The sequence below is a fragment of the Alosa sapidissima genome, chromosome 4 (assembly GCF_018492685.1).
Source record: "Alosa sapidissima isolate fAloSap1 chromosome 4, fAloSap1.pri, whole genome shotgun sequence".
NCBI classification, from domain to species: domain Eukaryota; kingdom Metazoa; phylum Chordata; class Actinopteri; order Clupeiformes; family Clupeidae; genus Alosa; species Alosa sapidissima.
The window spans coordinates 27860026-27887594 of record NC_055960.1 but is presented as its reverse complement, the minus strand read 5'-3'; the positions used below and the strand labels follow the sequence as shown (position 1 = coordinate 27887594).

The following is a 27569-nucleotide window of genomic DNA, read 5'->3' as shown; positions in this document are numbered from 1 at the left end:
CACTCTGTCGCGCACTTGATCCGTTCAATTTGCTCTTGGATGCACGACTTTTGTAATTATCCGACGAGACTCCCCTGGGACTTTAACTGCGCAAATAATTTTCATTTTGGTTTAATTTGATAAGCTGTTGTGACTTTCAGGATACATTGAAGCGCGTGCCATTGTACTTTATATTATTTGGTCGTTACAACCTTATTCGTTATTTCTAGTGTTGCTTCTCACAGTTTCGTAAAGAATATTGGAAAGAGACAAATGAATTCAGTCTATTATGAAGGGGACCCCCCAACCTCGGGGCTCCCCGACGACATGTCACAAGGGAATGGTCAAGAAGAACTCGACTTTCCCCACCTGTTTCTCTACAACCCGCCAGGAAACGATGAGGATGAACAAGGTTGGTGCAGACTTTATTTTCAGTTACATAGAAGAACATCACTCACAGGCAACAACACTAAGAATGTGTGCCGCAACCTATTGTGTTTGGGATGTAGGCCAATTGTGTGGGTCATAAGCGGCAAATTCTACACATTTAGAGAGCAGCGGGGTTTGCTTTACAGGTACACTGACAGTTTTTTTTTCCTCTCACGTGCATTGCGCGCGCCACTATGAAGGGGACATTTGAAGTGAGCATGTAGCCGTCATGGATTTTCAGTTTATGTAGTTGAATGTGCATACACTTTTGCATACACTTATGGGCAGTTATGTGCATACACTTTGGGTGTACACCTCGCCTGGCAACAGAGGAATATATTTTAACAAAAACTTTAAACAAAGCCCTTACATAAGCCAGTTCTGATTTAATATATAATGGAAGAAATGTATTTTAGGCCTATATTAATTTCTGCGCACTTCGAGGCTATGTAAAGTACATATTAAGATTCTTAATTATATTAACATTTTATGCAAACCTGTGACTGTGTGATTGATATATGCGGGTGATACCCATTGTTTATCTCTGTGTGACTGCTTACTCTCCTGTCTGTGCAGGAGAGGATCCAAACGCCCATGATGCCCAGGACACTCTCAGCCCTGAGTCCTGCCTTCAAGAGAACCACACTCCCTACAGCCTGGAGTCCCTGTGTGAGTCCCCGTACCACCCCGGGGCCCCCACCACCGATGGCCTGCCCAGCTTGGAGGCCGAGCTGGGGGAGTTTCTGGAGCACCCCCTGCGCCCCGGTGGTCCACGCATCGAGATCACCTACTCAGAGCTGCACCCCCATGACCACTCGCACACGGAGCCCCTGGACATCGGCCCGCGCCCCACACTCACCGTGCCCGGTTACTACGAAAGCAGCAATTACCGCGGTGACACGCAATGCCTGAGCCCGGCCAGTAGCAACTCATCCACCAGCTGGTCGGAGGCCTGCTCACCCTGGACGTCACCCTGCGTGTCCCCGACAGCGCTGCCCGAGATCTGTCCTCGGCTGCAGGGCCTCCACACGGCCGGCTCGCCGCGCACCTCCCCCACCACCTCCCCGCGCAACAGCATCACTGAGGAGACCTTCCTGGCTGGACGCCGGTCCTCCTCGCCGCACCCCGGCTCCCGCTCGGCCTCCCCCAAGGGCAAGCGCACCTATGACCAGTACCAGAACCCCGGCCGGGTCTGCCCCCGCTCCCGCAGCCCCTCGCCCCACCCAGATGACCGCTACGACTCTGGGCCAGCCGGCGCCGTCGCTGGGGGTCCCGGCGGGTTTGACGAGCTGGAGCTGGTCAGCAGCCTCAGTGGCAGCCTGCCCAAGCCTGTGCCCACTAAGATGGTGCGTGGGAGCTTCGGGGGCGCCATGTACCAGGAGAACCATCCTGAGGGCGGCCTGCACTACCAGCACGAAGTGAAGCCAGAGCCTGCCGTCAGCCTGGAGACCTACTACGTCATCTCACCTGGCTGGCCCACTCAGTTGGCCCACGGCGTGTGCAGGTAGGTGGGGGGGGGGGGCACACACACTCACGGTCAGGATCATGGTCGTGGTGGAGACACACAGTAGTAGGTGGCCACTGTCAGTCAGAGAGTGTGTGACAGGATGGAGATGACACCTCACACACACACAAACACAAACACACCACAAATGACTTCAGCAGAATCACACACACACACACACACCAGCTCGGTCTGTCACTGGGGATGTGGTTTGTCACCAGGTGCATGACATCATTAGACCTCTCTCTAGGTCTCATTTACATTTAAAATCCTTTAAGAGCCTAGGTGCATAACCAACATACAGACACCAGCTTATGTCATCAGAAAAAAATCAAAATCAGTCTTCTATTCCTATCCCATACACTGTTTTTATATTTGTGGATTGTTCCTGTGTAAGATAAGGTAGCAACACAAAAAGCCACAAATAGTGTCTCACACCGGTGATAGTGGTCACTCATATGATGGGTTTGGGGACAGTCTAAAACAGAGCCATGCGTTTACCTGCCTTACTGCCCCCTCGACAGTGCCCCTGTGTCCTCGCTGCCCTCCCTGGAGTGGTCGCTGCCCAGCAGCACGGACCAGCTGGAGCTGCGGCTGGAGGTGCAGCCCAAACAGTACCACCGCGCCCACTACGAGACAGAGGGCAGCCGCGGAGCGGTCAAAGCCCCATCAGGAGGACACCCCGTCGTCCAGGTGAGTAAGAGAGAGAGAGAGAGAATGCGAAGGAGTGATGTGGACAGAGTAAAAATGAGAACTGGAAAAACTATTTCTGCTAGAAATGGTGTTAGGTAGTTATCTGTGCTGGTCGGGGGTAGTCTTCCCATGGTGCAGGTGAAATACACCAGACAGGGAGAGAGAGAGCACTGGAGAGAGAGAGAGAGGTAGAGATGTGGAGAGAGAGAGAGATGTATTGTATTCACACAGTGTTTCCCATACATTGACTTATTTGTGGCACCCCACCACAATATCAACACTGACCACCACACAATGATTTTCCATGTTGTACTATTTAAATTGGATGGAATTGGTTTATAGTAGAGCTATGTGCACCTTTGCACAGCCTCTTATTGTATCTCAACTACCTACATGCACATTTAAAGAAAACATTAACAATCCTGCAATTGTAGGCATAAACGTCAACTGGCTAAATTGTGCTTAAATCTGTATCATAACCACGCTGCGCTAATTTGTTAAAAACTGTTGCATTCAAGTTAATTCTGCAAACCTACCACCACAAATAGAATTCAATTCTGTGGGAAACACTGATTCACAGATTTTATTTTATGACTGTTATTTAGTCTTGATGAGTTCTAGATACTGTATGCCAATATAGCGTATAGCGTGAATTTGAATTTAAAAAACAACAACAGAGAGAGTGTGCCAGTGAAAGTGTGAGGAGAGAGATGGGAGACACAGGCGATGGACAGCCAAAAAGAGAACTGGAGAGAGAGAGAGAAAGAGAGAGAGAGGGAGAGAAATAAAGATGGGGGGAGATGAGGACAGTGAGAAAGACAACAACAGAGTGAAAGTGTAAGAAGAAGAGAGCTAAGGTGCGTTCAAATTTTGCAAACAGTGGTGAACGTTCGTGGTGAACATGTTCTCTTTGAACAGTTAAATTTGAAAGATTTGGTATTAACATTCCACTGTAACAGTACTGTAATTGCATTGTTGCCTTCGTCAAACTCACATGCAGTTCCCCTGTATGTTCGCGGAGAACTACCTCCTCAGACTGTTTGCGATTGTTCGCAAACATTCGCCGAAAGCTCAAGGCATAGGAAAACTGTTTGCAAACGTTCACCACTGTTTGCGAATTTGAAGGCACGCCTGACAGTATGGAAGGAAAAAGAGAGAGACTGATGTGAAAAAGAGATCAAAAGGAATGGTGGGGGTTGTGATGACAGAAGTTCTACCTTATTGTTGTCACATAGACTTCTTTTATTTTGGTAAATAGTTTGGCAATGCAAACACAGAAATGTGAGCCAATGTCATCCTGGTAGAGTTTTAAATATGGAAATTGCACTGAAATATGAAGAAGAAGGCTGTGGTTTGAGAAGTCGGTCAAGAGAGAGAATGAGAGAGAGTAAGAGAGTGATGAGAGAGAAAATGTGATATGGGAGGAGGAGTGAGAGAGAGACAGCGCCCAGGTCTGTGAGATGCAGGAGAGAGATAGGGCGTTTCCCTGTTACTGCAGCACGTGTGAGCTGAGCGCGAACAGACCCTGTGTATGGAAATTAACATCCTCCACTCTGACCGCTCTATCTGTCTGCCAAGAGATAACAGCAGATGAGTCTCCTCCACACGTGGCCCAGAGCTGGCTCGCCCCCGGCATCATCTGGATTTGACAGCTCTGCACTAGAACTAGACCCAGCTATCTGGGTCACTTTGCTGCCTGTCTCTACCCAGCCCTTTCTTTCTCTCTCTCTCTCTCTCTCTCTCTCTCTCTCTCTCTCTCTCTCTCTCTCTCTCTCTCTCTCGCTCTCTCTCTCTCACACACACACACACACACACACACACACATTCTCCTCTTTTACACTTTTACACACACACACTCACCCTCTTTCCCAGATAATGTTTTATTAGCTGTTGAAGAGTATTGACTGTTAATTGGTCTTTTCTGTAGATCTTTGATAGGCTTTTAAAAATCACTGGAGAGCTGCCAGTAAATGGCAATATTTAATAACCAACTATAGTGTACCATAAAATGGTCAGTTGTACATAACTGTCCAATAGTTTTAAAGATGAGATAAAAAAGGTAAAATTAAAGATGAAAAACTAAAGATGCTAACATTTTAAAAGGTCAGACGTGCACTTGTGCAAAATTGAGTTAAAGCAGTGTGTTAAGAATCCATGTTTAGTGAGAATAATGTTAGTTAAGTTATATTAAGTCAGAGCTTGTTGCTAACAGGTTAGCAACTATGGTTTTGGGAAACACACCCCTGTTCAGTCAAAGACCTCCTTTAGGGGCCTTTGTTGCGTTCTGGAAGTTGTGTTGTTGCAGGGCTTAAGGTGTGGTGGCTTTCCTGTAGAAGACATTGACAGAACGAAGAACAGTCTAGAAGCCTTTGTCCCGCCCGCGTTCTAGTCTAGACATCACTGTAGTGCCAGACAGACCTCCGCCGATTTATGTATCCAAATCAAGTCCTTTTTCCAAGTCTGTGAAACTGAAAACTGTTAGTTTACTGGTAGTCAATTGCGCAAACAGACAAGTGTCTGAAGAAATACTTTTCTCACATCTCTAAGCTGTAGCTATTGATTTTCAGTAATGTTTTGAACAACTAAAAACGAACTGCAAAATAAAGGTCCTCACTGTCATTATGACTTAAAAATGATCTTAATGACATGCAGCATTTGATGCGATAGATATTAAAATTGCCATACTTGCTACTGTGATGCTACTGTGGTGTTATGTATAGTTTACTTAGACAAGGGCCATTCAGCCTGCCTCTCAGTTACCCAAACATTTAAAATGGAATCTGTTGACAGGGAAGTGTGATAGCTGTTTTTCATATGTCCCCTGTCCAAGTTTGTCTTTGCTTATGAACACCCTCAGTTTACGCTGCAAAAACTACTTATCTAACACAATCTAACCAAGTGTTATTATGACCACCGCGCAGCGAAGCGGTGGTCATATAGGTTTAGTCAGATTTTTTTTTTTTTTTTTCTTGTTTCATGTTCAAATTTCCGTCAAGGATTCCCGGGACACTGAAAGACCAGGGTACACGAAACTTGGTGGGCATGTAACCCCACATGGATAGCATGGAACCATCGTTTTTCGTTTTGATTTGTAGCCCCCCCGCTGGACTGGACTTTTTTTTGTATGTTGATCTCAAGGGGCCATGTCAACCCATTCCATAACCACTCATTTCATGTATAGCGCCACCTAGTTAAACACAAAAAAGTAAAAATGAGGTGTTGTAATCGCAGGTATCTGTGACCTAACATAGTCAAAACTGCACGAAATTGGAAGTGTAGGATCATTATGACACCCTCTGAATGCACACCAAGTTACATGGAATTCCGTTCATGGGGGGCCACACAATAACACCAACTGGCCTGTAGGTGGCCAGAGACAGTTTTCTGTGAATATCTCGAGAACCGTAGGGCCTAGGAGGTCCACCTTTTTTTTGTATGTTGGTCTTAAGGGGGCATGTCAACCCATCCCATTACCACTTATTTCATGTATAGCGCCACCTAGTTAAAAATTAAAAAGCAAAAAATTAGGTGTTTTCATCACAATATCTCTGGCTGACATGGTCAAAACTGCACAAAATTGAAAGTGTAGGATCATTATGACACCCTCCGAATGCATGCCAAGTTTTGTGAACTTTCGTTAATGGGGGGCCTTACAATAAAATAATTTATGTGTACATTTAGTGACCGTACACCAACAAGAATTCCCGGGACACTGAAAGACCGGGGTACATGAAACTTGGTGGGCATGTAACCCCACATGGATAGCATGGAACCATCGTTTTTCGTTTTGATCTGTAGCCCCCCTGCTGTACTGGACCCCCTGAAAGGAGGGTAGGGCAGACACAGTTTTCTGTGAATATCTTGAGAACCGTAGGGCCTAGGATGACCAATTTTTTCCGTATGTTTGCCTCCAGGGGTCATGTTAACCCATTCCATGTGCACACATGTGCATAAACAGATACACACGCACACACATACATTTACAGTAATCATACGTATGACACATACTCACACAGTAGACATATGTACGCATGCATGCACATGCACAAACACACATACGCAGGCAAACACACAAGCACGCACATACACACACACACACACACACCCACACACATAAACATAAATTTGTACACGCACACATGCACACAATTCAAGAATTTCTCAGAATTATGAACAGGCAAGATAGGGGTGGGGTTGTATAAAATCAATTTTACATGTGAAATCTATGAACTAATCATGTTTTGGTACTTGTTGTCTAGCAGATACCAGTGAGAATTGAGTGTGGATAATGCAATTTAGTGAGACAGTTAGAATCATATAGGCCTTTCAGCGTGATTTATTTTTGTGGAAAAAATGTGCTGGACTGGGCGGCGGTCATATTTTGTACCGCTCTGCGGTACATCTAGTTAATCTTATATCAAGATAAAAAAAAAATAGTTGGTATTGTTTTCAGTATAAAGAGACTTACCTAGTGCTTTCTCATGAAATCATTTGACTTAATTTAAGAAAAGTTTGACTTATTTTAAGACATCTCATCCTGAAAACAAGCAATTTTGTCTGCCAGTGCATTAAGCAAATGTGTCCTAAAAACAAGCAAATTTGTCTGCCAGTGCGTTGAGTAAATTTGTCTTCATAAGACTCCTTAAAATAAGTCAAGGTCTTCTTAAATTAAGTCAAAATGATCCTTTGGGAGAGCACTAGGTAAGACTTTTCATACTAAAAATACCATATAGATTCTTTGATCTTAATAGAAGATTATTAACACTTGGTTAGAATTCATTTTTTGCAGTGTACGTAAGCAATAATAAAATTAACAGGGCTCTGTGACGAGTCATGTATGGGTATTTGGTCAGGGGACATTGGAGTGTGGTTCACTTAATGATGCATGTTTTTGACAACATGACACATAGTACAGATTACTTTAGATTTGAAAAGATTTAATGCTCGACTGGTGATATGTATTGTATGGATCAACATATTCATATTGTTTAATATGGTGTCTATATACAGTATGGCATGTAGGCATCATTATATTTACTATGCTGCCTCGGTCCGATCTGACTGTGTGTGTTTTGATGCCAGCTGCGTGGGTATCGCGGGCACGAGCCTTTGGCCCTGCAGGTGTACATTGGCACAGCAGACGAACGCGTGCTGAAGCCTCACGCCTTCTACCAGGTGCACCGCATCACCGGCAAGACCGTCACTACGTCTAGCCATGAGAGGATCATCAGCGGCACCAAGGTCCTTGAGATTCCACTGGACCCCAAAGACAACATGAAAGCAGTGTGAGTAATATAAACACACACACACACACACACACACACACACACACACACATAAATTCACAATATACTTCTCAGACATAAACACACATGCTATCCAGTGGGACACTGAAATACAGACAGACGCAAGCGTGTGCACGCATACACACACACACACACACACAAGCACACATAAGTGTTTGCACGCATACACACACATACACACACACACACACACACACACACCAACACACACACACACACACACACACACACAGACACACACTTTGATAACATCTTTGTGGCACTCTGGCAGATGGTCAATGTGGTGAGAAATACAAGAGTGTTTCCTATGAATAGCTGAGAACTAGAGAGAGCATACAGCACAAGAGTGTTCCCCATGTTTAACTGAGAACTAGAGAGACGATTAAACTAGATCAAAGACACATAAACAGAGAAGAGCTTTCACTAAGCTGGTATGTAGTCACAGTGTCAATGGTCCTGCACTACTGTTCTGGCTGCATCCTGATGAACGGGCTGTCTCTTGTGTGTTGTAGCATTGACTGTGCAGGCATCCTGAAATTGCGCAACGCTGACATCGAGCTACGTAAGGGTGAGACGGACATCGGGCGTAAGAACACTCGTGTGCGTCTGGTTTTCAGGGTTCACGTGCCCCAACCAGGAGGACAGTGGGTCTCCCTACAGGTGGCCTCTCAGATTATAGAGTGCTGTAAGTATGTGTGGGCGCACCACACACACACACACACACACACACACACACACACACACACACACACATTATTTTTAGTGCAATTTGCCTATTTGTCAATATATGGGCAGTCTAAGCGTTTGTGTCTGCATTTGTGTGCGTGTAAGCAGCACAGCGCTCTGCTCACGAGCTGCCGGCCGTGGAGCGCCAGGATGTTGACCACTGCTCAGTTCTGGGCGGGCAGCAGATGATCCTGACGGGCCAGAACTTCACCTCGGACTCCAAAGTGGTGTTCAGCGAGAAGACCCACGGTGAGCAGCTGTCATCTCCATCACTCACACATGAAACATTAACGACTGGTTTCCCAACCCCCAAAAAATTTAATTCCACTGAAAAAAGCTTTAGTCTAGAACTTGGCTCCATGTCCATGTATAGGAAAATGGTCATAAAGGTTTATCACACAAAACATTGGCTTTTAAGGTACAGTCCACGATTCTAACACAGTCAGAGAACTCATCTTCTTGGTCACCTAGTGTCCATAGTGTCCTGATATCTGTACACAGACTTGGATGAATGGTTAATGGTTAACTAAACTAACTAATTAACTAAAGAAGTAAAGACTGGCTGGTTCAGCTCAACCAATGAACAAACTCCTGGCAGAATCACACACAGGCAGGGATGGATTACTGCACGGGCCTACCGGGCCCAGGCCCAGGGGCCCAAGGGGTCAGGGGGCCCTGAAGCCCAAGCCTTTGCATGTAATCATTGCCTCAATATCAACACATCAAGATGTAGGCTATGAATCTGATTGAATTTAGTATTGGCCATCCCCAAAATGCACCAGAATACAGGAAATCACATCATACAAATTAAAAATTTTCTGGAGAAGGACCCCCAAACCCCCCCTCCCACATATACGACAATAAGTGGGTGGGGGGCCCTTAATACATCTGGGCCCAGGGGCCCGAAAGTTCATAATCCGCCCATGCACACAGGCTGTTTCTCAAACTCAAGGAGGGATCCTTCAAGGCTGCTATTTGAAGGATGTTACGTCATCGAGTGCTGTTCCAATATCAAGCATCCATCAAATTATACCACGTTCCTTTGTTTGGCAGAATTGTCATGTGTGTATCCTCAGCATGCTTGAAACACCCACAATCCTGTGCGCACATTTATGGAGGATTTTAAATCTGTACTAAACAAGGCAGTCCACTGTATATTTATATGTAAACATTGTGTTATTGTCACTGTGTAAAGTAGCCTAAATTAACTATGGGCTCAGGTAATTTCAACAACTTTGAACTCTCACGCCGTAATCGTGTAAAGAAGGCATTTAGGAAGAGTATTTAAACCTCTTCCAATGACAGTGATTGAGATGAGAGTGAATGAGACTGACAGTGGTGAATTCATTGTTTTTCAAAAAGAAGTGGGCAGAAGGCCTGATTTTCAATAATGCACACCTGCAGCTTCCTGCACACTCACTAATCTGTTCCATTGTGTGTTTCCGAATGCAAAGAAGAAGCCTTGCCTTGTCTTTGAAGGATCTGACTCGGTAGGGCTCAGTTCCACCAAGCAAGAATCCTCGAGGATCCTCGAGTTTAAGAAACAGCCACTGTAAGGAAGCCAGATGACTTTTGTGCGTGAAATGTGTATAAAGACCAGACTCACTACAAGGGAAAGATACTTGGAGTCAAAATATCAGAAGTAAATCATTATAACTCTGTGAATGTGACACTTGAAAATGTTGAGATTTCTTGAGATTCTTTGCATGCGTCTGGCTCTGGATTGGAACGTCTTGGACGTGTTTGTGTCTGTGTCTGATCACTAGCCCTTGTCAGGCCTCACACCTCCATCTGTTTCTCAGGTGTGCGGCACGTTTATGATTATATGGAGGGGTGGTGGTGTTGTGTTGCGGAGTGACCGGTCAATTTGTTTGTGCCCAGGGCACTGAACCAGGCCAGTATTAGCATGGTATTTGGTTAAGGTTGTATTTTCTGACTCGTTTGCATGTCGTCAGAAAGGCTGCAGGCCATGAGTAAGTCTGTGCTGGGGCTCTACTTTGACTGTAGTGTGTGTGTGTGTGTGTGTGTGTGTGTGTGTGTGTGTGTGTGTGTGTGTGTGTGTACAAGCATGCGAGTGGGACTCGCACGGCATGATAGGATTTAACGCTGCTGAAGAGGAAGGGATAAGCATAAAGGTCTGTCTGTGTGTCTGTGTGTGTGTGTGTGTGTGTGTGTGAGTGACAGAGTGAGAGAGAGAGAGAGAGAGAGAGAGAGAGGGTATAGGGTTTGCACAGTAGCAGCCAGTCCTGTCCCGCTACACAAAGCCGGGCTCCGCGCCTAAACACCTGAGGGAGAAAAAAAAACACTCAAAATACACATGCAGAAAATCTAGCCGGCCAGCCAACAAATCCCACATGCCCACACACACACACACTACCACTCCCACGCACCCTTAGACACCAGTGGTCTGCCTGCCTGCCAGTGGCCACAACTGGGTCACACGGCCACAATAGAGGGAGAGATCGAGAGAGAGACGTGAGAAAGCAAAATAGACCCAAATAGGGATTTGCATGTGATTTTCCAGTGGCGCCCAGCTGATAGGAGGATACTTGTCATACTACCCACTGTTTATTATGGGATGTGTTTCTCTGGCTTTTTGAAAGTTTAGAAAGTTTGAGGTGAAACTAAAGTGGGCGTTTTTCTTTGCTTTTTTTGTCACTGCTGCATGTGACCACTCGAACACCAACATACACACACACACACACACACCTATATAGACATACACACAAAATACACAAACAGACATATACAGTGTGAGAGTGGGTGTATTTTGTTGTCGCTGCGTGTTGTCTCTAGCGGGTAGGTGAGCAGTGTTAAAGGATGTGGTTTGATAGGGACAGATACAATCTACAAGCACTGTGCTCCTTCCCTTCCTCTTTGTCTGAGTTTGTGTGTGCGCGCATTTGTGTGTATAGGTGTATATGCGCGCGTGTGTGTGTGCGTGCGTAGGCTGTAGGCCGTGTGAGATGACACAGCGGTGGCAGCTTTTGCAGACAGGAGAGTGGAAGAGTGTTTGCTTGCAGGCAGGTCATGCAAAGCGCCATACCTGACGTTTGGTGACAGGCAGCAGACGTGCTTCCACTGCCAGAACTGACCCACTTAGAGAAACACGCTGCCAGTGGCTTAACCCAGAGACAGAATAGGACAACCAGTATAACAGTGCCACAAATACATACTCACTTTTGTATGTAATACATACTTACCTCACAGGGGTGTAAGTGAAAACCGCAGCAACATAACACGTGTCAAGTTATCCATGTTTCCATCTTTTCTGTTGCTTTTAACGTTGATAAGCTGATGAGCTTATCAGTTTAATCATTGTCACTATGGTAACAGCAGTGGTTGTGTGTCTGTGTGTGTGTGTGCCTTGCAGATGGGCTTCAGATCTGGGAGGCCGAGGCCACTGTGGATCGAGACAAGAGCCAGGCTGTGAGTAGATGCAGCTCATCGAAACACCAAAACACACCAACGCACACCCACACCCACACACATCAAAAGAGGGGGTTTCCGTTACGCAACACTAACATTCCAAAGACACACAGGCAGGCTTCAGGGCTGTGTGTGGGGGTTGCTGACAGGTAGCACAGCATACTAGGAAGCCGTTTTACTTATTTTCTTATTTGAAATGTAAATAAAACTTGAACTCATTTACAATTTGTATTTTCTATTTGAAAATATAAATGTAAAAGTTATTTTATTTTTAGACCTGCCTGGTTAATGTTTTTTTAAATGAAAGGAAAGGTAGTCACGCACTTCTGGTTATTCATTGATCAGAACAATTTACTTGGGGTAATGTTTTTGTAACATATTAGATATAACAGTAATACTATAATAATAATAATAATAATAATAATAATAATAATAATAATAAGCTTTATTTGTATAGCACCTCTCATACACAGAATGCAGCTCAAAGTGCTTTACAGTTGGAGCATGTAACACAATAATAGAGAAGAGCCAGTCATTATCAGTCATTCCTCTTTGTTGCTGTGGCCGTTTATGATCCAATCTGCAACATATCAGAAATATAGATAAGAACATGTAACACAATAATAGAGAATAATCAGCCATTTCTCTTTGTTGCTGTGGCAGTTTATGATCCAATCAGCAACATATCAGAAATACTTATAATAGAATATACATAGGCTTTGCTAACAAATGCTGAACCTGAGTTAATAAGGGGAGTCCATCTGCTTCTGGCTGGCTGCAGCTCTAATGGCAGCAGTCAAATGTAGAATAATCTGAACAAGTAGTCTACAAGATAAGATGAGTTAACTAAATGCTCTCTTATACAGGTATGTTTTCAGATCTTTTTTTAAAGATATTCCCTGAACTCGCCTGCTTGATGTACAGAGACAGGGTGTTCCATAGCTTTGGGGCATAATGGATAAAAGCAGCTTCTCCACTTTGTTTGTGGAGCACTTGTGTGAAGCAATAGTATACTATTACTTTGTGTACATGAGACAAACAGTATACTGTAGTATTTCATTCTTTATTACGCAAAAGTACCAATGACAGTTATAACAAACTGAACAAAATTGTAAATATAGCATTTTCTCCAACATTTTTTATTAATTGAAGTAATGGATGTAAACATGAGCCTTAAAAGGCTTACTTCTATTTGAAGGATGTTAAAAAAACTGATAATGAGCACTGCAACTTCACCCCCATTCACCCGACATGTTTGACATGTCAAGAGATGCTTATAAAAAGCATGCAGATGAGGTCACTCTAAATAATTTTATCACATCACACAATTCCTCTGACACGTTTTGAGAGAGCGTGCAACTGGCATACAGAACATCCACAGTGGACACTTTGAACTGAATGTAAAGGTGAAGTGCTCTCTAATTCCATAATTTCTATCACTTTTGTGAACAATAGTCTGAGATCTTTTACTTGTGATACATGGGAGTGAATTCTCTTGCATTTATATTGTTGGTTAGTGTATTTGTTAGTGCCAGACCTGAGGAATGCAAGGATTTCCTTGTTCAGGTCACTAATAGACTGTCGGGATGCACCACACATGTGGCCTGTGTGGTTTGCTATTCATGGCTCTGAGTACACTGAGGAGATTGGTCAGAAGCAGAACACCTGCAACATCTATCCCTCTTGCTCTCTACCACACACACACACACACACACACACACACACACACACACACACACACACACACACACACACACACACACACACACACACACACACACGAGACCCATGCCAGACCCCAGTGTGACGCATGGCTTTGGTGTTTCCCCTGTACAGAGTATGCTGTTTGTGGAGATCCCGCCCTATCGTGACAACACCATCTACCGCCCAGCCAAAGTCAACTTCTACGTGCTCAACGGGAGAAGGAAACGCAGTCAGCCCCAGCATTTCACATACACCCCCCTCACTGGTGAGCCATTCTCTGCTTGTACACCTAGCGGTCAGTGCATGGCTACCTACAGTTTCAAGCCCTCACACATTCTTTTCCACTGCTTATTCCATTTACATATTATTAGTAGGGGTGCATCAATATAGACCCTTTCAACAAGGTAAACAAAAACAATGCTTGAACATTCTATTTGGGCCCCAATCTACTTCCTCTGCATTAAGATAACATATGGAATGTTAAAAAGGAAGCTTTGTGGGACCAACTATGATGCTGATAATGGAACTCTCTTGAAAGGGTCTATATTGGCCTAACTTCAGTATCGGTCGATATTGAACATTGGTATTAGCCCAGAATTTCAGTGCATCTCTAGTGCATACTTACCCACTAGTTATAGATTGGTGCATACTTACAGTTACAAACCCTCACAGATTAGAGTATTTTCCATTGAGTGTACCATTCACAGATTACTGCATGCTCTATCAAAGAGCAGTATATAGGTAGGCCTATTTGTCCACTACACACGTCAATGCATTAATGTACCAATGCACATAACAGATGTTACTTACACATTATTTATTATTTATACCTACACACACTGCACAACTGTTTATCTTTGCTGAGGAGAGGACGAGAGTATTTTCATTTTGTTTTCATATAAAATGTATTGCTTTTATATTGTGAGATTTCCAAATTGCTTAATCTACTCATTTTGAAGTGGAGACTGGCTGATTGGCGTCTCGTGTGTTGTGTTCCAGTGCCGTTCATAAAGACAGAGCCGGTGGACGACTTCCAGTTCGGGCAGCTGGGCTGTGCCGTATCTCAGATCCTGGGCGTGTCTCCCTCGTCCCGTCACGGTCACCCTACGACCTCCCAGATGCCCCTGGATGGCTGCGGCGTGCCAGTCTTGTCCACCCATCACCACAACCACCACCAGCAGCAGCAACAGGCTGCTATACACAGTGCCTATGCTGACCGGGACCCGGAGTACCAGCTGCAGTGCCCACCGGTCGTCTACCGACAGGCCAGGAGCCTGGGCAGCAGCCCCGTGCTGTACCAGCCCCTCCTGGAGGCTGGCAGCTACCCAGGCCGGATGACCGCTGGCATGGCCACTCAGCACAGCCACAGCCAGGGCTCGGGCATTGACCACCTGGGCATGACGGCTGGCTACGGTGCCAGGGCATCGAGCGGGTCAGCGCTGGCCGAGCAACACCACTGGGTGGTCATGAGTAACAGCTTCCAGGAGGCCGCCTCACGCTTCCCTGATGCCGGCGTCGTGCCCAGCGTCGTGCAACCGGGCAGTTACGGGCAGGTGGGGGCTGTAGCGCCGTCGGTGCCACGTCAGAGCCACGGGCATCACCACCACCACCACCACCACCAGCAGCAGCAGCAGCAGCAGCAGCAGCACCAGGGGTTCCAACCAGCCACTGGACAGCCCAGCGGAGCCAACCCAGGACGGGTGACTGTGAAGCAGGAGTACCTGGACCACCTGGATGATGGTGGGTGTGAAGCAGTTTGCTTCTGCAGGTCGGGAAAGTTTTCAAAAAGTCTGAATAGTTTTTTCTCATAATACATTAAAAGCTGCAAAAAATACACCCTTATCTTACCAAACTGCAAAAGTGGAGGTCTTAAAGATGATCATGATATTAACCCGCACAACAATACTCAAAAAGTAGCCTTGTGTATCATCAGCTGTAGTTACCGTGGTGATTGTTCAGCAATGCTTCTAGAATTCTTTGTCATGCCCCATATTAGGGCAGTGTGTGCTGCAGACAGCTACTGCACTACCGCACTGTCTGTATTTGTTATCTGAACATGTAAACTTGAATTAAATTTAGTATACACACTACAACCTGAATCCACACCCTCACACACACACACAAATATGTATCTATATTTATATATATATTTCTCTCTCTCTCGCTCTCGCTCTCTCTTTTTCACACACACACACACACAAGCATGAGACAGACCTCTTCAGAAGGCTTAGCTTAGTGACTGGTTCAAGTCTGCAGTTGACAGCTGTGTACATGTATGTGTGTGTATGTGTGTGTGTGAGAGTGAGTGTGTGTCTGAGAGTGACTGGAACCGATGCTCGTCCCTGCTCCCTGTCCATGGCTCGTGTGCTGTGCTTGCACTGCCCGGTGGCTGTATGTGGGTCACCACTTTAAATAGGCCCGAGCAAATCCTGCTAAATATTGACTACTGTATCCGCGCAACAGCTAGCACTCAAGGTCACAGAGGATGCATCATTGATCCCCTCAAAACACATTTGCACTCTCTCCCTCCATCTCTCTGTATCTCTCTCCATCTCTCTGTCTCTCACTCTCTCACACACACTTCTCTCTCTTTCTCCATCTCTCTCACAAGAAATTATCTATCCTACACATACACTCTTGGGTATGTACAGCCCAAATCCCACAAGTATTCAAACCCAAAACCCAAACCCAATGAACCCATGCCAAACTTTGATTTTGTAGTGCTTTATTTAAGTTTTTGTCTCTCTTTCCCTTACAAAGTCAGACACACATTACAAGCTCTCTATCTTTGTCACGCACACACACACACACGGGTATGTAAATCTGCACCACATAAAGACCTGGTTATCTGAGATGGAACTCCCTGGAGGTTTCACAGACGCTTTCATGACTTCTCTCAGAATTTGGCTATTAGGCTATTTTTTTTCTTTTTGATCTTACAATGACTGGATCGTTCTCTGCTCGCTACGTAGCCTACCATGTCAGGTATCTGCCAGATCTGCCGCAGGATCTTAAGTGCTCACAGTTTAGCCACACACAGTAGAAGGTGCGAGGTGGGGAAATACTTAAATGACGCAAGAGGCACTGAGACTACCTTTCTCTGTTTTTCCACCTTTGAGAATTTTCCACTGCTATAACGGTAACAGACGCCTTCACGTCTGGGTTAACTGTGACCAAGTGCTAGTGAGCAACAGTGTCTATCACATACCTGAATACTCAGTGTCTAAACACATACTTGAATACTCAGTGTCTAAACACATACTTGAATACTCAGTGTCTAAACACATACCTGAGTACAGTGTTTAAACACATACCTAGTACACAGTGTCTAACACATACCTGAGTACACACTACACAGTGTTTAAACACATACCTGAGTACACAGTGTCTAAACACATACCCCGTTGCATCAGACACACACTGCATTAACCCATACTTGGGTAAAAGCATGACAAAATGAAAAGCACAAAGGAATGCAAGGAATGCCATGTGAATCAAAAGTAGCATTCTGACAATCACCTTATATACAAGACTGAATTGAAGAAATGTGTTGTTTTCAACAAGTTACTTTTCAGCCAAGATGACATGCTTTCATCTCCCTGGTTAGTTCAGCGTTTCGTTTGCCCTGTAGGGTTCAGACTGTTTTGACTGCAGGAGCTCCCACCTTACACATGGAGCGACACAGCAAATACTTTGTTTGTGTTTGTGTGTGTTGGAGTGGGTGGTAGCTATAATGTGAACAGCTACGACAGACACCACTCATCCTGGTGTTTCCATTCAGAGCCCAAATACAGCCCCTTTTGACTTGTGTGTGTGTGTGTGTGTGTGTCCCTGCTACCCCACTCCTATTTTTAGATGGGTGAGAAAGTTTCCATTTATAGCCCACTACAACTTTCCTCTGAGCAACAACAGGAAGCACCACCAAATTAAGCATCCAAGGTTGCCAGGAGACAGGGTAGTATGCAGCCACACGCCACCACCTAGTGGTAAAAGAGGGGCAGTGCCACAACTGAACAACTGAGAAGGTGGCCAAGATACACACTGAAGAGAGAGTACAGACAGCTAAAAGCAAAGAGAGCAAACTCACTGACAAACAATAATCAGCTTTGCAAAACAAAAACAAAAAAAATCATGTGACGTCAAAGCATCCTTAATCTGTTTGCTTTTGTCCACAGTCAATGACATCATTCGGAAGGACATGCCAGTCCTCGGACGGGAGCACACGTAAAGGAGGGACAGTCCCCAGCTTGCACCTCAGAAAATGTTGGGAGGAAAAAGCTAATCTTCTAGCCTCTTTTCACTTTACTTTCTTATTTTATACTTACATCTTTGTCTACCACATATCTTTATTAAAGTTAACATGAAATTATGCCTTAAATTGCAAGTGCAAGGAAGTAAATATCAGTTCTCATAATTTTTTCAATTTTTTTTTATAGTTTCTTTTTGTATGAATAAGATCTCTACATAGTAGGACATCTGCATTCTGTATTTAACTGTACATTAAATAAATAATCTGATGTCTGAATAAGATCTCTACATAGGACATCTGCATTCTGTATTTAACTGTACATTAAATAAATAATCTGATGAATAAGATCTCTACATAGGACATCTGCATTCTGTATTTAACTGTACATTAAATAAATAATCTGATGAATAAGATCTCTACATAGTAGGACATCTGCATTCTGTATTTAACTGTACATTAAATAAATAATCTGATGTCTGAATAAGATCTCTACATAGTAGGACATCTGCATTCTGTATTTAACTGTACATTAAATAAATAATCTGATGTCTGTAACTTTCACACCATGTATTGAGATTTCCAAAATTCTTTTTACAGTCTGTAATCTCATAAATTGTGATATTTAATAAAATATCAACCAAAAACAATTTGATCTGTAACGTGATCGGTACTGTGATCAGTAATTTTAAGATTTATCTATTAGATCATCATACAACATTAAATACATTCAGAAGAAAAGTATTGCACAACAACAGGATTTTTACATTGAAGAACAATATTTTATTACATGTAGTGGTCGATTTGGATTTAACAACACAGGGCCCACTGAAGGCTGACATCCTGTGTGCAACTTAAGTAGTGGCCCTGACACCCTCATGATATCCCAAGAGATTAATAGAAATGTATAAAAAACACACACACACAAAACAAGACAGAAAACATGATGTCTGTGTTAAAATATTGCATCCCATACTGTCAAGATTTGCTCACACATCAACTCTGTCGTTTTGTCAGCAGTTAAACAACAATAGTTTTATGTTCGTTAGAATGGCATGTCCACCAGTCACAGAGTAATTATGTGTCATGGTGTAATTATGTGTCACTGGTAGTGTTAACCCAGGGTGTTGACTGTAGCTGCAAGCACCACAGTACACACTTGCACTGAAGAAGTATTTCTCAGTGGTCATTCGTATCATTCGTACTATAAAATAGCACAGCATTGGTTGATGCCAGAGCTGTAAAACACCTCAGCATGGAGGTGTTTACATCAATGATTCATGCAAAAACTGCAGCATTTCCAAGCCTGAATCACTGCAGGAACATAAATACACTGGTACACAGTGTGTGCACAGACACAGTATGTGCACAGACACACACACTTATCTCTTCTTTTTACTTTCTTTTTTGGGTTTCTGGCGGGCTTGAGGAACAGGCCCTTTGGCCTTCTTGGTTTGGTCTCCAGACTTCGTTTCACTTTTCTCTGCAGATTCCTCCTGAAAACAAAGGGTGGTTATAGGCTAGATCAGATTCAATTTCATAGTTTATGGAATGCATACTGACAAATGATACACATAATCTACCACTATAATAGTCTTACTCATAATTAATAAGGTGGGTCTATATACTGAGACATCATTTTACTAATACGAACCAATTACAAGCGTTTTCAAGACATCAGTATTGGGAGTTATTAAGTTATAACATTTTAAAGAAGTTATTGGAGTTATGAAGTCATCACATTTTAAAGAAAACTCACCTGTTCGTAGCTGTTGTTGAAGGGCATTACCACAGCCAAGATGCAGACTAGCTGGAAGATGGCCCCTAACAGGAGTCCATAACGGAGGAGACTCTCAAAGAAAGTGGGCTCCGGAACCTCCGGCGGTGACAGATCCAGGTCCGCCGCCGACATGACCAGAACGGTGAGAAACGCCTTCGTAAGTGATTTGTTTGCCTGATTGCAAGAGTTAATTGTGAACAATAGAAATCATGGAAGACAGAAAACAATATGTTAACAAGAGCTTTATCTCTGAAAGTTTGCAAACGAAGGGAAAGTTAACGTTAACATAATAGGCTACAACAAATGCTTGCCTACTTAGCCACAAATAAACATTGATCAAATAGCTAACGTACAATTTAGCTAACGTCTAGCTGCTACCAGATAACTAATGTGAAGTTCCCGAGCTGTCTGGAGCTACTGTAGCATTCCTTCCTTGCAGACATGCATTTGCCGTGGAAAATAATTATGATCACAAACCTCCTTTCAAGTATATAGGAACAGTTATTTGTAAATGCAAGTGATGAAGAAGGCTAACGTTAGGTTAATTCAGAGAATGTCTAATAAGACGGGCTCTGGTTAATTCATAAATTTTAGAGTCGGAAATGAGCTCATCGCTCCAACGTCTGCAAAATTCGCATTGTGTTATCCTCTGGGTTGATCTCTGCCACCAGGTGGTCCGGAGGCTGCATAACAAGTCTGCAGGTTTCCCAAGCTCATCCAACCATCATTATTTCAAACTTTAACATAGGTTACTGTAGATTATGCATAGTCTCAGACTAAAAGATGCAGCAAAAATCTCCATTGATGTTGTCTTTAGTCAGGAGGTCTAGGTCTTACTCATACTGGCCCTAAAAGATTGAGAATGGTTTAGTTGGAAAAGTTCATAGTGAATTCAAGGAACAGCCCCATTCGATTTAGCCTAGTTCATGATAGCCTGAATTATGTTTTATAGGCCTAGGCTACACACATTATTTAGTAGACTAAATCCTGATTAACAGGGAAATACTCAACCCAAATAACCCTCCAATTTGTTTTTATGTGGAATGTTTTGAGAGGAAAGTGTTTACGTTCCCACAGGGTCTACTTACATGTAGGACTTTTTTTCAGTGTGTCTGAATACTCCCGGTCTGATTTAGAGTCGTTGCGCTTCAGCTGGTACAATGGCTGAATTTTTTTATGATCTGTGAATTTTTATACATTCCGCACATTAAGATTCCCTGCTATAATATTGATTTACTATCATTTTCTCATACAGTGCCACTCCATGTAGGCCTATAATCCAGATCTGACTAAAAGTATTTTAAAACTTAATATATATATATATATATATATATATATATATATATAAACTGTAACACACAAACACACACACACACACACACACACACACATGCACGCACGCACGCACACGCACAGACCGGGAAAGCAGGGGGGACACTGGGGACAGTCAAACAGGGGGTAAATAGCCTAGCCTCAGCTCTACTATTTATATATATATATATATAATATGAAGAGTTTGGTTCCAAAATGCCATATCCTCCATTTTTTATGAATTTTCATTTCATCATTCATCATTTTTTTAACATTTTGTTTTCCAAGTAAGTTCAGTAGAACTGTATATATAATAGCAATACCCAATTAAGTAATATATATAATTAGTACCTGTACATATTTTGCAATTATGTAAGCACATAATGTAACCTGAAAACTGCTGTCCTGATTAAAAAAACAATGCAACTGATCTCAGCTGGTATTATGTATATAATGGAGTGGAATGGTGATTTCTAAGTGACCCCAAACTTTTGACTGGTAGTCTGTGTCTGTGTGTGTGTATATATAATGCTATTTTTATGTTTTTGCTCATGAAAAGCGAAAAGCAAAGGATATGTTTTCATCTTACGCTTAAAAATGTTTATGGATTCTCCCTCTGTATGTTTAGGTAGGGTGCTATACAGCTCAAGCGTATAATGAATAAAAGTGGTGCAGGAATGGAGCGGCATTACCAACAAACCACTCAAGACGAGAGTAGTTAAAAGGCCTTTATTTCTTACGATTGCTAGTTGATAACACATGGAGTAAATCTGTTATGGAGACCTTTTATGTGGTGCCCTTGAGGATTCAACACTGTTCACTGTTTGATTTACACAGGGATGACAAAAAGCCTTAGGGATTTATTGTAGAAGGGATGTTATGTTCAACAGTGATATGTCCTTATCATAAGGGAGCGAAGCATGCCAAAGCATCCACAGTAGGAACAGCTACCAACACAGATACCTCTACAAGAGATTGAAGAAGAAGTAGAAGAAGAAGAAGAAAATAATAATAGGAGGAAGAATAACAAGAGGAAGAGGCCAGAAAAACAGGAAGTAGCTGTGAGGGGAGAGGAGGGGGCGATGGACAGTAGTCATGTCGGAGGTGACGGGCATGGTAGAGGGCATTAGTAAGCTGCAGGGGGTCGGCAGTATTGCATTGAGAAGAAAAGCTTTGTGACAACATTGGTCCACCTGGAAAATAAGAGTTTGTTCAACACAAGGCGAATATGTGGGGCCTCCACAGTGTCCCAAGAAGGGAAGGGGTAGGGGGGGGATTTCTGTTGCCTGCGTCACAGGGGTCACTGGATCCCCCGCAGTTTATTTTCTTTCTTTCTTTCCTTTTTTTTCTTTTTTGAAAGGTCAGGGACAGAGAGGACACAGTAGGCTCCGTTTATCCTAGTGCGAAACACAACACTTAAAGCCAACACACACAGAGAAAAAGAGAGAGAGAGCGAGCGAGCGAGCTGCTGAAGAAGAGTCCGAAATGGCTCAGAGAACAACAGAAAGCACACAGCACGTCAGAGCACCTACCCCAGACCCCGGTGCATAGCACACAACACAACCCCATGGAGAACCATGAGAAGGAGGGCAAAATTACAATCAAAATCACAATCAAGGGTTGTCACATGGGCTAGTTTAAAATGCACACTGAAGGAAACAGATAAATGAAGGAAATCATTGAGATGATTTATTACTCTTCGTACACACAGTGATAAACACAAGTAAATGGCATGCTTCTCTGAGAAACCATCCGCTCTTTGAGATACTTGAAAAATCCATGTTTCAAACAAACATTGATTGTTTAAGTTCCTAGCCTCCTAGCCGTAAAATCTATATTTTTCTCTGAGTATTTTTTTATTATTAATTATTATAGAAAAATCTTTGTTATATATACTGCATATATCCAAAATCTAGACTGCTGTCATACTATTGTATTAATCCATATAGTATTTTTAATGTTTTACACCATAAATGATTTTCATCAATCATGATAATTTGAATTGAAAAAAAGTATGTATCAGATGATATTTCTATATATATATATATATATATATATATATATATATGTGTGTGTGTGTGTGTGTGTGTTCATGTGTAGATTCTAAATCAATCCAAAATGAAGCAAACCGTGTCCACACTATTAGAAAATAAAGTACTAGACTATCTGAAAGTGACTGTGGAAACAGATGCTATATTTCAAAATCATGCCACCGACACTCATGGAGCGCTACAGTTTCACCACACATTGAGCAAGCAGTCATACATTTGTCTTCTTAAATGCAAAACACCAAATGAACTAGCATGTGGCTACATTACGCGTGAGCACATTTAATGCCCTCCCACTCTCTCACTGCATGTCATCCGCACTCTTCTCCGTGTGTACAAAATACATCTGGGATTCAAAACACAGTTGATGTTGATTAGGAACAATAAAAATAAAACCCGGGAGGCAGTCTTTGAACAGACTGCCTCAAAATGTAAAAGCTTTAAATCGCTAACTCTACAAAAACAAGGGAGACATGTCCTCCCCACCTTCACAATGACTACAACATTTGTTTTACAGTAAGAGTCAGAGGATCTTCTTGTCTCATGGCATTTATGGCTTATTGTTTGGATGAGAGTTCATACACGTGAATGAAAATACATTGCAAATGTTGCATCAGATAACCTCTGACTCTGGAATACATCTGGTCAAGCTCTGGCCATTGGGTCCAGTGCTCCAGTGTCATCAGCTATATGAGGCAGTGTGTCTAGCATGAGAGAAAGCTAAACAGAGGGACAAACTAATCAGGGAGGGCTACAAGTCTAAGCGTCTGAGTGTTTTGCTGTTCTTTAGTATACACTCAGTGTTTCCTGTGCATTTTAGTTTGGGTCAGGATGCAGCTTTGCATTTTCTTTCTCTTTTTTTTGGTTTACCTGTCATTCGATCGTGAATGAGCAGTCCTGACCTGTGCAGTCAATCAAACACTGCAATCACACAGTAATGCAATCAAACAATGCTTGACTCTGGAGGAGCTATGGAGCCTGGTCTGGCATGGGTTTAGCGGATGAGGGCCAGATCTGAACCAGATCCAGTTAGCTGTTTAGGAATTGAATTGGGATTCCATTGAAAATCAGTTGACTTGTAGACCCCTATGTATAACCAGAAAAGATTCTCCAGTGCAGTTTTTATGTAATATTGACAAAATACAAATAACTGTTAAGTATATAAAAATAACACATAATAACATAAACATTTGAAATAAAATCCAACAAGATGCTGAATATGGTTTCAACACTGATCTTGCACACAACTCTTAACAAGCGTGTTCTAAACATGAAAAGAACCTGAATTTTTTTTAAATATATAACCATTTTATCTACTTTTATGTTGAGTCCAGCACCCGCCCAGGAGGAGTTACATAAAATGTGCAGTCAGTGCATTTTCTCTTCTCATTTTATTATCAAATCGACAAATGCCACACGCTCACACACACACATACACAATATCATTATGTCCTATCTTGAAAACATGCTTCTATTTACAACATTGTCTTGGTACATGCGGTATTGACAAGTTTTGCTGAATGCATTATGTACACAATCGGGTGGGGAGAAGAGGGGAGTTGAAAGTGCTCACTGATGAACTGACTTGATGGAGTCTCTTGTCTTTCTCCTTGGTTCTCAGCTGCTCTATATGGGCTCATCTACACAGCAGGAGACGGCTGCAATCCTGTGGAGGGACACTGACACTAACGCATGCCTGACACACAACTGCGCTGTTAGACCTCCAGAACTGAGCGAGTACTTTGGCTTATTAAATGGGCGACGCTGTGAATTGGATGGGTTTGAGAGGGGCACATCAGTGAGGTTTGCTTAACACAAACAAAAGGCAGTGAAATTAAACACATCGCAGACAAGTCTGAATGTGTGTGTGTGTGTGTGTGTGTATGTGGTTGGGTGTTTGTGTGACTGTGTGTGAGTCACTCAATGTGTCTGAGTTCTGTGCCTGCGGATGTGAGTGTATATATGTGTGTTTGTGTGAGAGTGTGTGTTCTGAATGAGTAATCATCACTTTGTGTGTGTGTGTGTGTGTGTGTGTGTGTGTGTGTGTGTGTGCCATGTCACTAAATGAGGGAATGTCCTAAAACATTGAAATAGCAGATGTGTGCAGCCACAGCATGCTCTATGCAGCATGTGTGTGTGTGTGTGTGTGTGTGTGTGTGTGTGTGTGTGTGTGTGTGTCCTTAGTGTAGAGCTGAGGTTCTCTTATAGCATGAGTGATGTCCTGAACATTGTTAGACTACATGTTTCAGTGTGGACAGAAGAAACAGAGACATAATTGTGTGTTTTCAAATGTACCCGGGTTAGTGTGCAGAGGGTCTAAGACTAATATAGGCTCTGCTGTAACAGTAAATGTGTCCCATGAGTCGCCTGGTGGCTGTATGTGAAAGCAGTGTCCTCTGACCCATGAGGTACATGAGATTGACCCCTCTATGACAACAGATAAAGTGCCCCACTCTCACATGCGTCTCCCTGGACATTCCTGCACATGTACCATCATCACATTCGAAGGACACTGAATTGGGTGGGTTGGGTTAAATTGCTTTAGTTGGCTCAGAATTTCCCAGCCATATGTGTAACATTACGCAATGTGTTGCCTATGCCTACGTGAAATTATCTGACTCTTTCTACCGGAAAAGCACATGAGAATACATGTTAAAATAATTGCTTTTCATGGCACTATATACTTAAGGTATGTCTGTCATCGCTTTAAAGAATATCCTTAGGCTATTTCTGTTCTCTCCATAGTTGGGTTATTGGCTGACTTCTTTTGAATTGCAACAATTACATTTATTACAATGCTCTGGTTTACCTTGGCTGCTGCAGTCAAGAAAACCTGTGTCAATGGTAACAGTTAGGCACACATTATCATCATTCAAGATGCCAAAAGGCCATAAACTATGTCTACCCAGCCCCAAACGGACATCATAACAACACCTGGAGTACAACTAGTTCTTCAACCAGAGAACAAAGAAAATAATGGCAAATATTTAATGTGTATGTTATTCACTAGTAGTTGCTGATGAATTCTGTCGATATGAATGGCACTTTACTCACTCAGCACTTTGCAATGCCTGAGTGCTGTCTGTGGATATACTGTAACACCTATCGGAAGACTCATCCAGAAGGTGAAAAAACGTAATGGCATCTATAAAATGTAGACTATCGGAAAGCTCGTCTTTAGTAAACACATTTCAACAAGTTACCAGTCAGCGCTGAGCTATAAACAAGTCACACACGTCGATCTATCCGGCTCTCGTCATTTCACACACACTTGGCCCTCACTGTGCACTAACTGGTGATGAAGACAGTGAGAGTGTAAATTTGGAGTTAAAACTCATCAATGGAGTTTACATTTGATCCCCCCACCCCACCCCTTCCCCCCTATGGTGTTCATACTGTGAGTACTGGATACGGAGGATTGCTGAGAGGCGTGGGGGGGTGTACAGTGGGTCATGACACTCATGCAGTGGAGCGAGGAGTACGAGGAGGAAGAGTATGATCAGGAAGAATACGAAGATTAGGCGGAGGATGAGGGGAGGGTTGGTTAGTCGGTTTGTGGGTTGGTTGGTTGGTTGGTTGGTTAGTTGGTTGGTTTCCATGGCGTCAGCTGGTCTCCATGGCATTACTTCTTGGCAAAGAGCGAGGCCAGGGCTCCGTCCACATCCTCCTCTGGACGGAGCGGGTGCCACTGGGCAATGGGCCGGCGTGGGTTGGCCAGCATGTCGGCCCAGTGCTTCATCTCCGTGCCTGACGCCTTGCTACCGATGAACAGCTTCCCGATGGCGTCGTTTGAGCCGATCTTGTCGTAGTCAAAGACGGTGACCACTACCAGGATTTTCTACAGAGAAATGTGCAAATGAAAACACAAGTAGGTGGGCATCAGTCACCATTTCAACATTCCCATTTCTTACTTGTTGATTGATAATGTAACGTCAAAATAATGTGGTTTGCAATGATTGGACTCTTAGGGTCATCATTCTTGGTAACATTTCAATGTATGTACTGTTTGCAGATTATTTGCCACAGCCAACCATTTTGTCAGTGAGAATGACCGTGTTTCAGTCTTTTTGACGCCACACACAGTGTGAGTGTGTAGGGGTGTGTGTGTGTGTATGTGTGTGTGTACAGTATGTGTGTGGACTGGTCCTTACCTGCATCTGTTCCAGAGGGATCTCAAAGCTGAAGGACTCATTAAAGTAGGGATTCAGGGTGTTCTTCTTCACCGTGGTCTTCTTCTTCTTGAACTTCTTGCCATTCTGAAGCACCTGGATCTTCACATAAGGATCTGCGTGTGTGTGTGTGTGTGTGTGCAGTACAACATAAACAATAAACATCAGGTCCACTCCAAAAACTCGTCAGAGTGTGGTGAGGTGTACAGTAGTTTAGTCAATTATTACACGGCTCTTTCGAGTGC

General features: G+C 43.3%; 3 protein-coding genes across 7 annotated transcripts in view; 1 reads left to right on the top strand and 2 right to left on the bottom strand.

Annotated features, from left to right (window-relative positions):
* On the top strand, positions 1-18367 carry LOC121707514 (nuclear factor of activated T-cells, cytoplasmic 2). Of its 3 annotated transcripts, none has more exons than XM_042090157.1 (10): positions 1-391; positions 985-1912; positions 2437-2605; positions 7688-7890; positions 8424-8596; positions 8743-8886; positions 12011-12066; positions 13903-14035; positions 14770-15538; positions 17946-18367. In XM_042090157.1, exons 1-10 carry the CDS (start codon positions 253-255, stop codon positions 17950-17952), a joined length of 2721 nt encoding a protein of 906 aa, XP_041946091.1. In that variant the 5' UTR covers positions 1-252; the 3' UTR covers positions 17953-18367. The 3 variants fall into 3 exon arrangements, with proteins under 3 accessions (XP_041946091.1, XP_041946089.1, XP_041946090.1); XM_042090155.1 differs by having other exon boundaries at positions 14770-15510; positions 17946-18366; XM_042090156.1 differs by having other exon boundaries at positions 8746-8886; positions 14770-15510; positions 17946-18365.
* A 55-nt stretch (positions 18368-18422) lies between these two features.
* On the bottom strand, positions 18423-20420 carry manbal (mannosidase beta like). 2 transcript variants are annotated; one of them, XM_042090158.1, is made up of 3 exons: positions 20274-20420; positions 19776-19970; positions 18423-19512 (listed from the first exon to the last, which is right to left on the bottom strand). In XM_042090158.1, exons 2-3 carry the CDS (start codon positions 19926-19928, stop codon positions 19399-19401), a joined length of 267 nt encoding a protein of 88 aa, XP_041946092.1. In that variant the 5' UTR covers positions 19929-19970; positions 20274-20420; the 3' UTR covers positions 18423-19398. The 2 variants fall into 2 exon arrangements, with proteins under 2 accessions (XP_041946092.1, XP_041946093.1); XM_042090159.1 differs by having other exon boundaries at positions 20150-20279.
* Positions 20421-21821: 1401 nt separating this feature from the next.
* Positions 21822-27569, bottom strand: part of LOC121707613 (synaptotagmin-2) — a 28409-nt gene continuing 22661 nt past the window's right edge. For both annotated transcript variants that reach the window (XM_042090305.1, XM_042090306.1), the window contains exons 8-9: positions 27307-27440; positions 21822-26993 (exon numbers count right to left, since the gene is read on the bottom strand). In XM_042090305.1, coding sequence (XP_041946239.1) covers positions 26778-26993; positions 27307-27440 — 350 coding nt within the window. In that variant the 3' untranslated portion in view covers positions 21822-26777. The remainder of the gene's footprint in view (positions 26994-27306; positions 27441-27569) is intronic.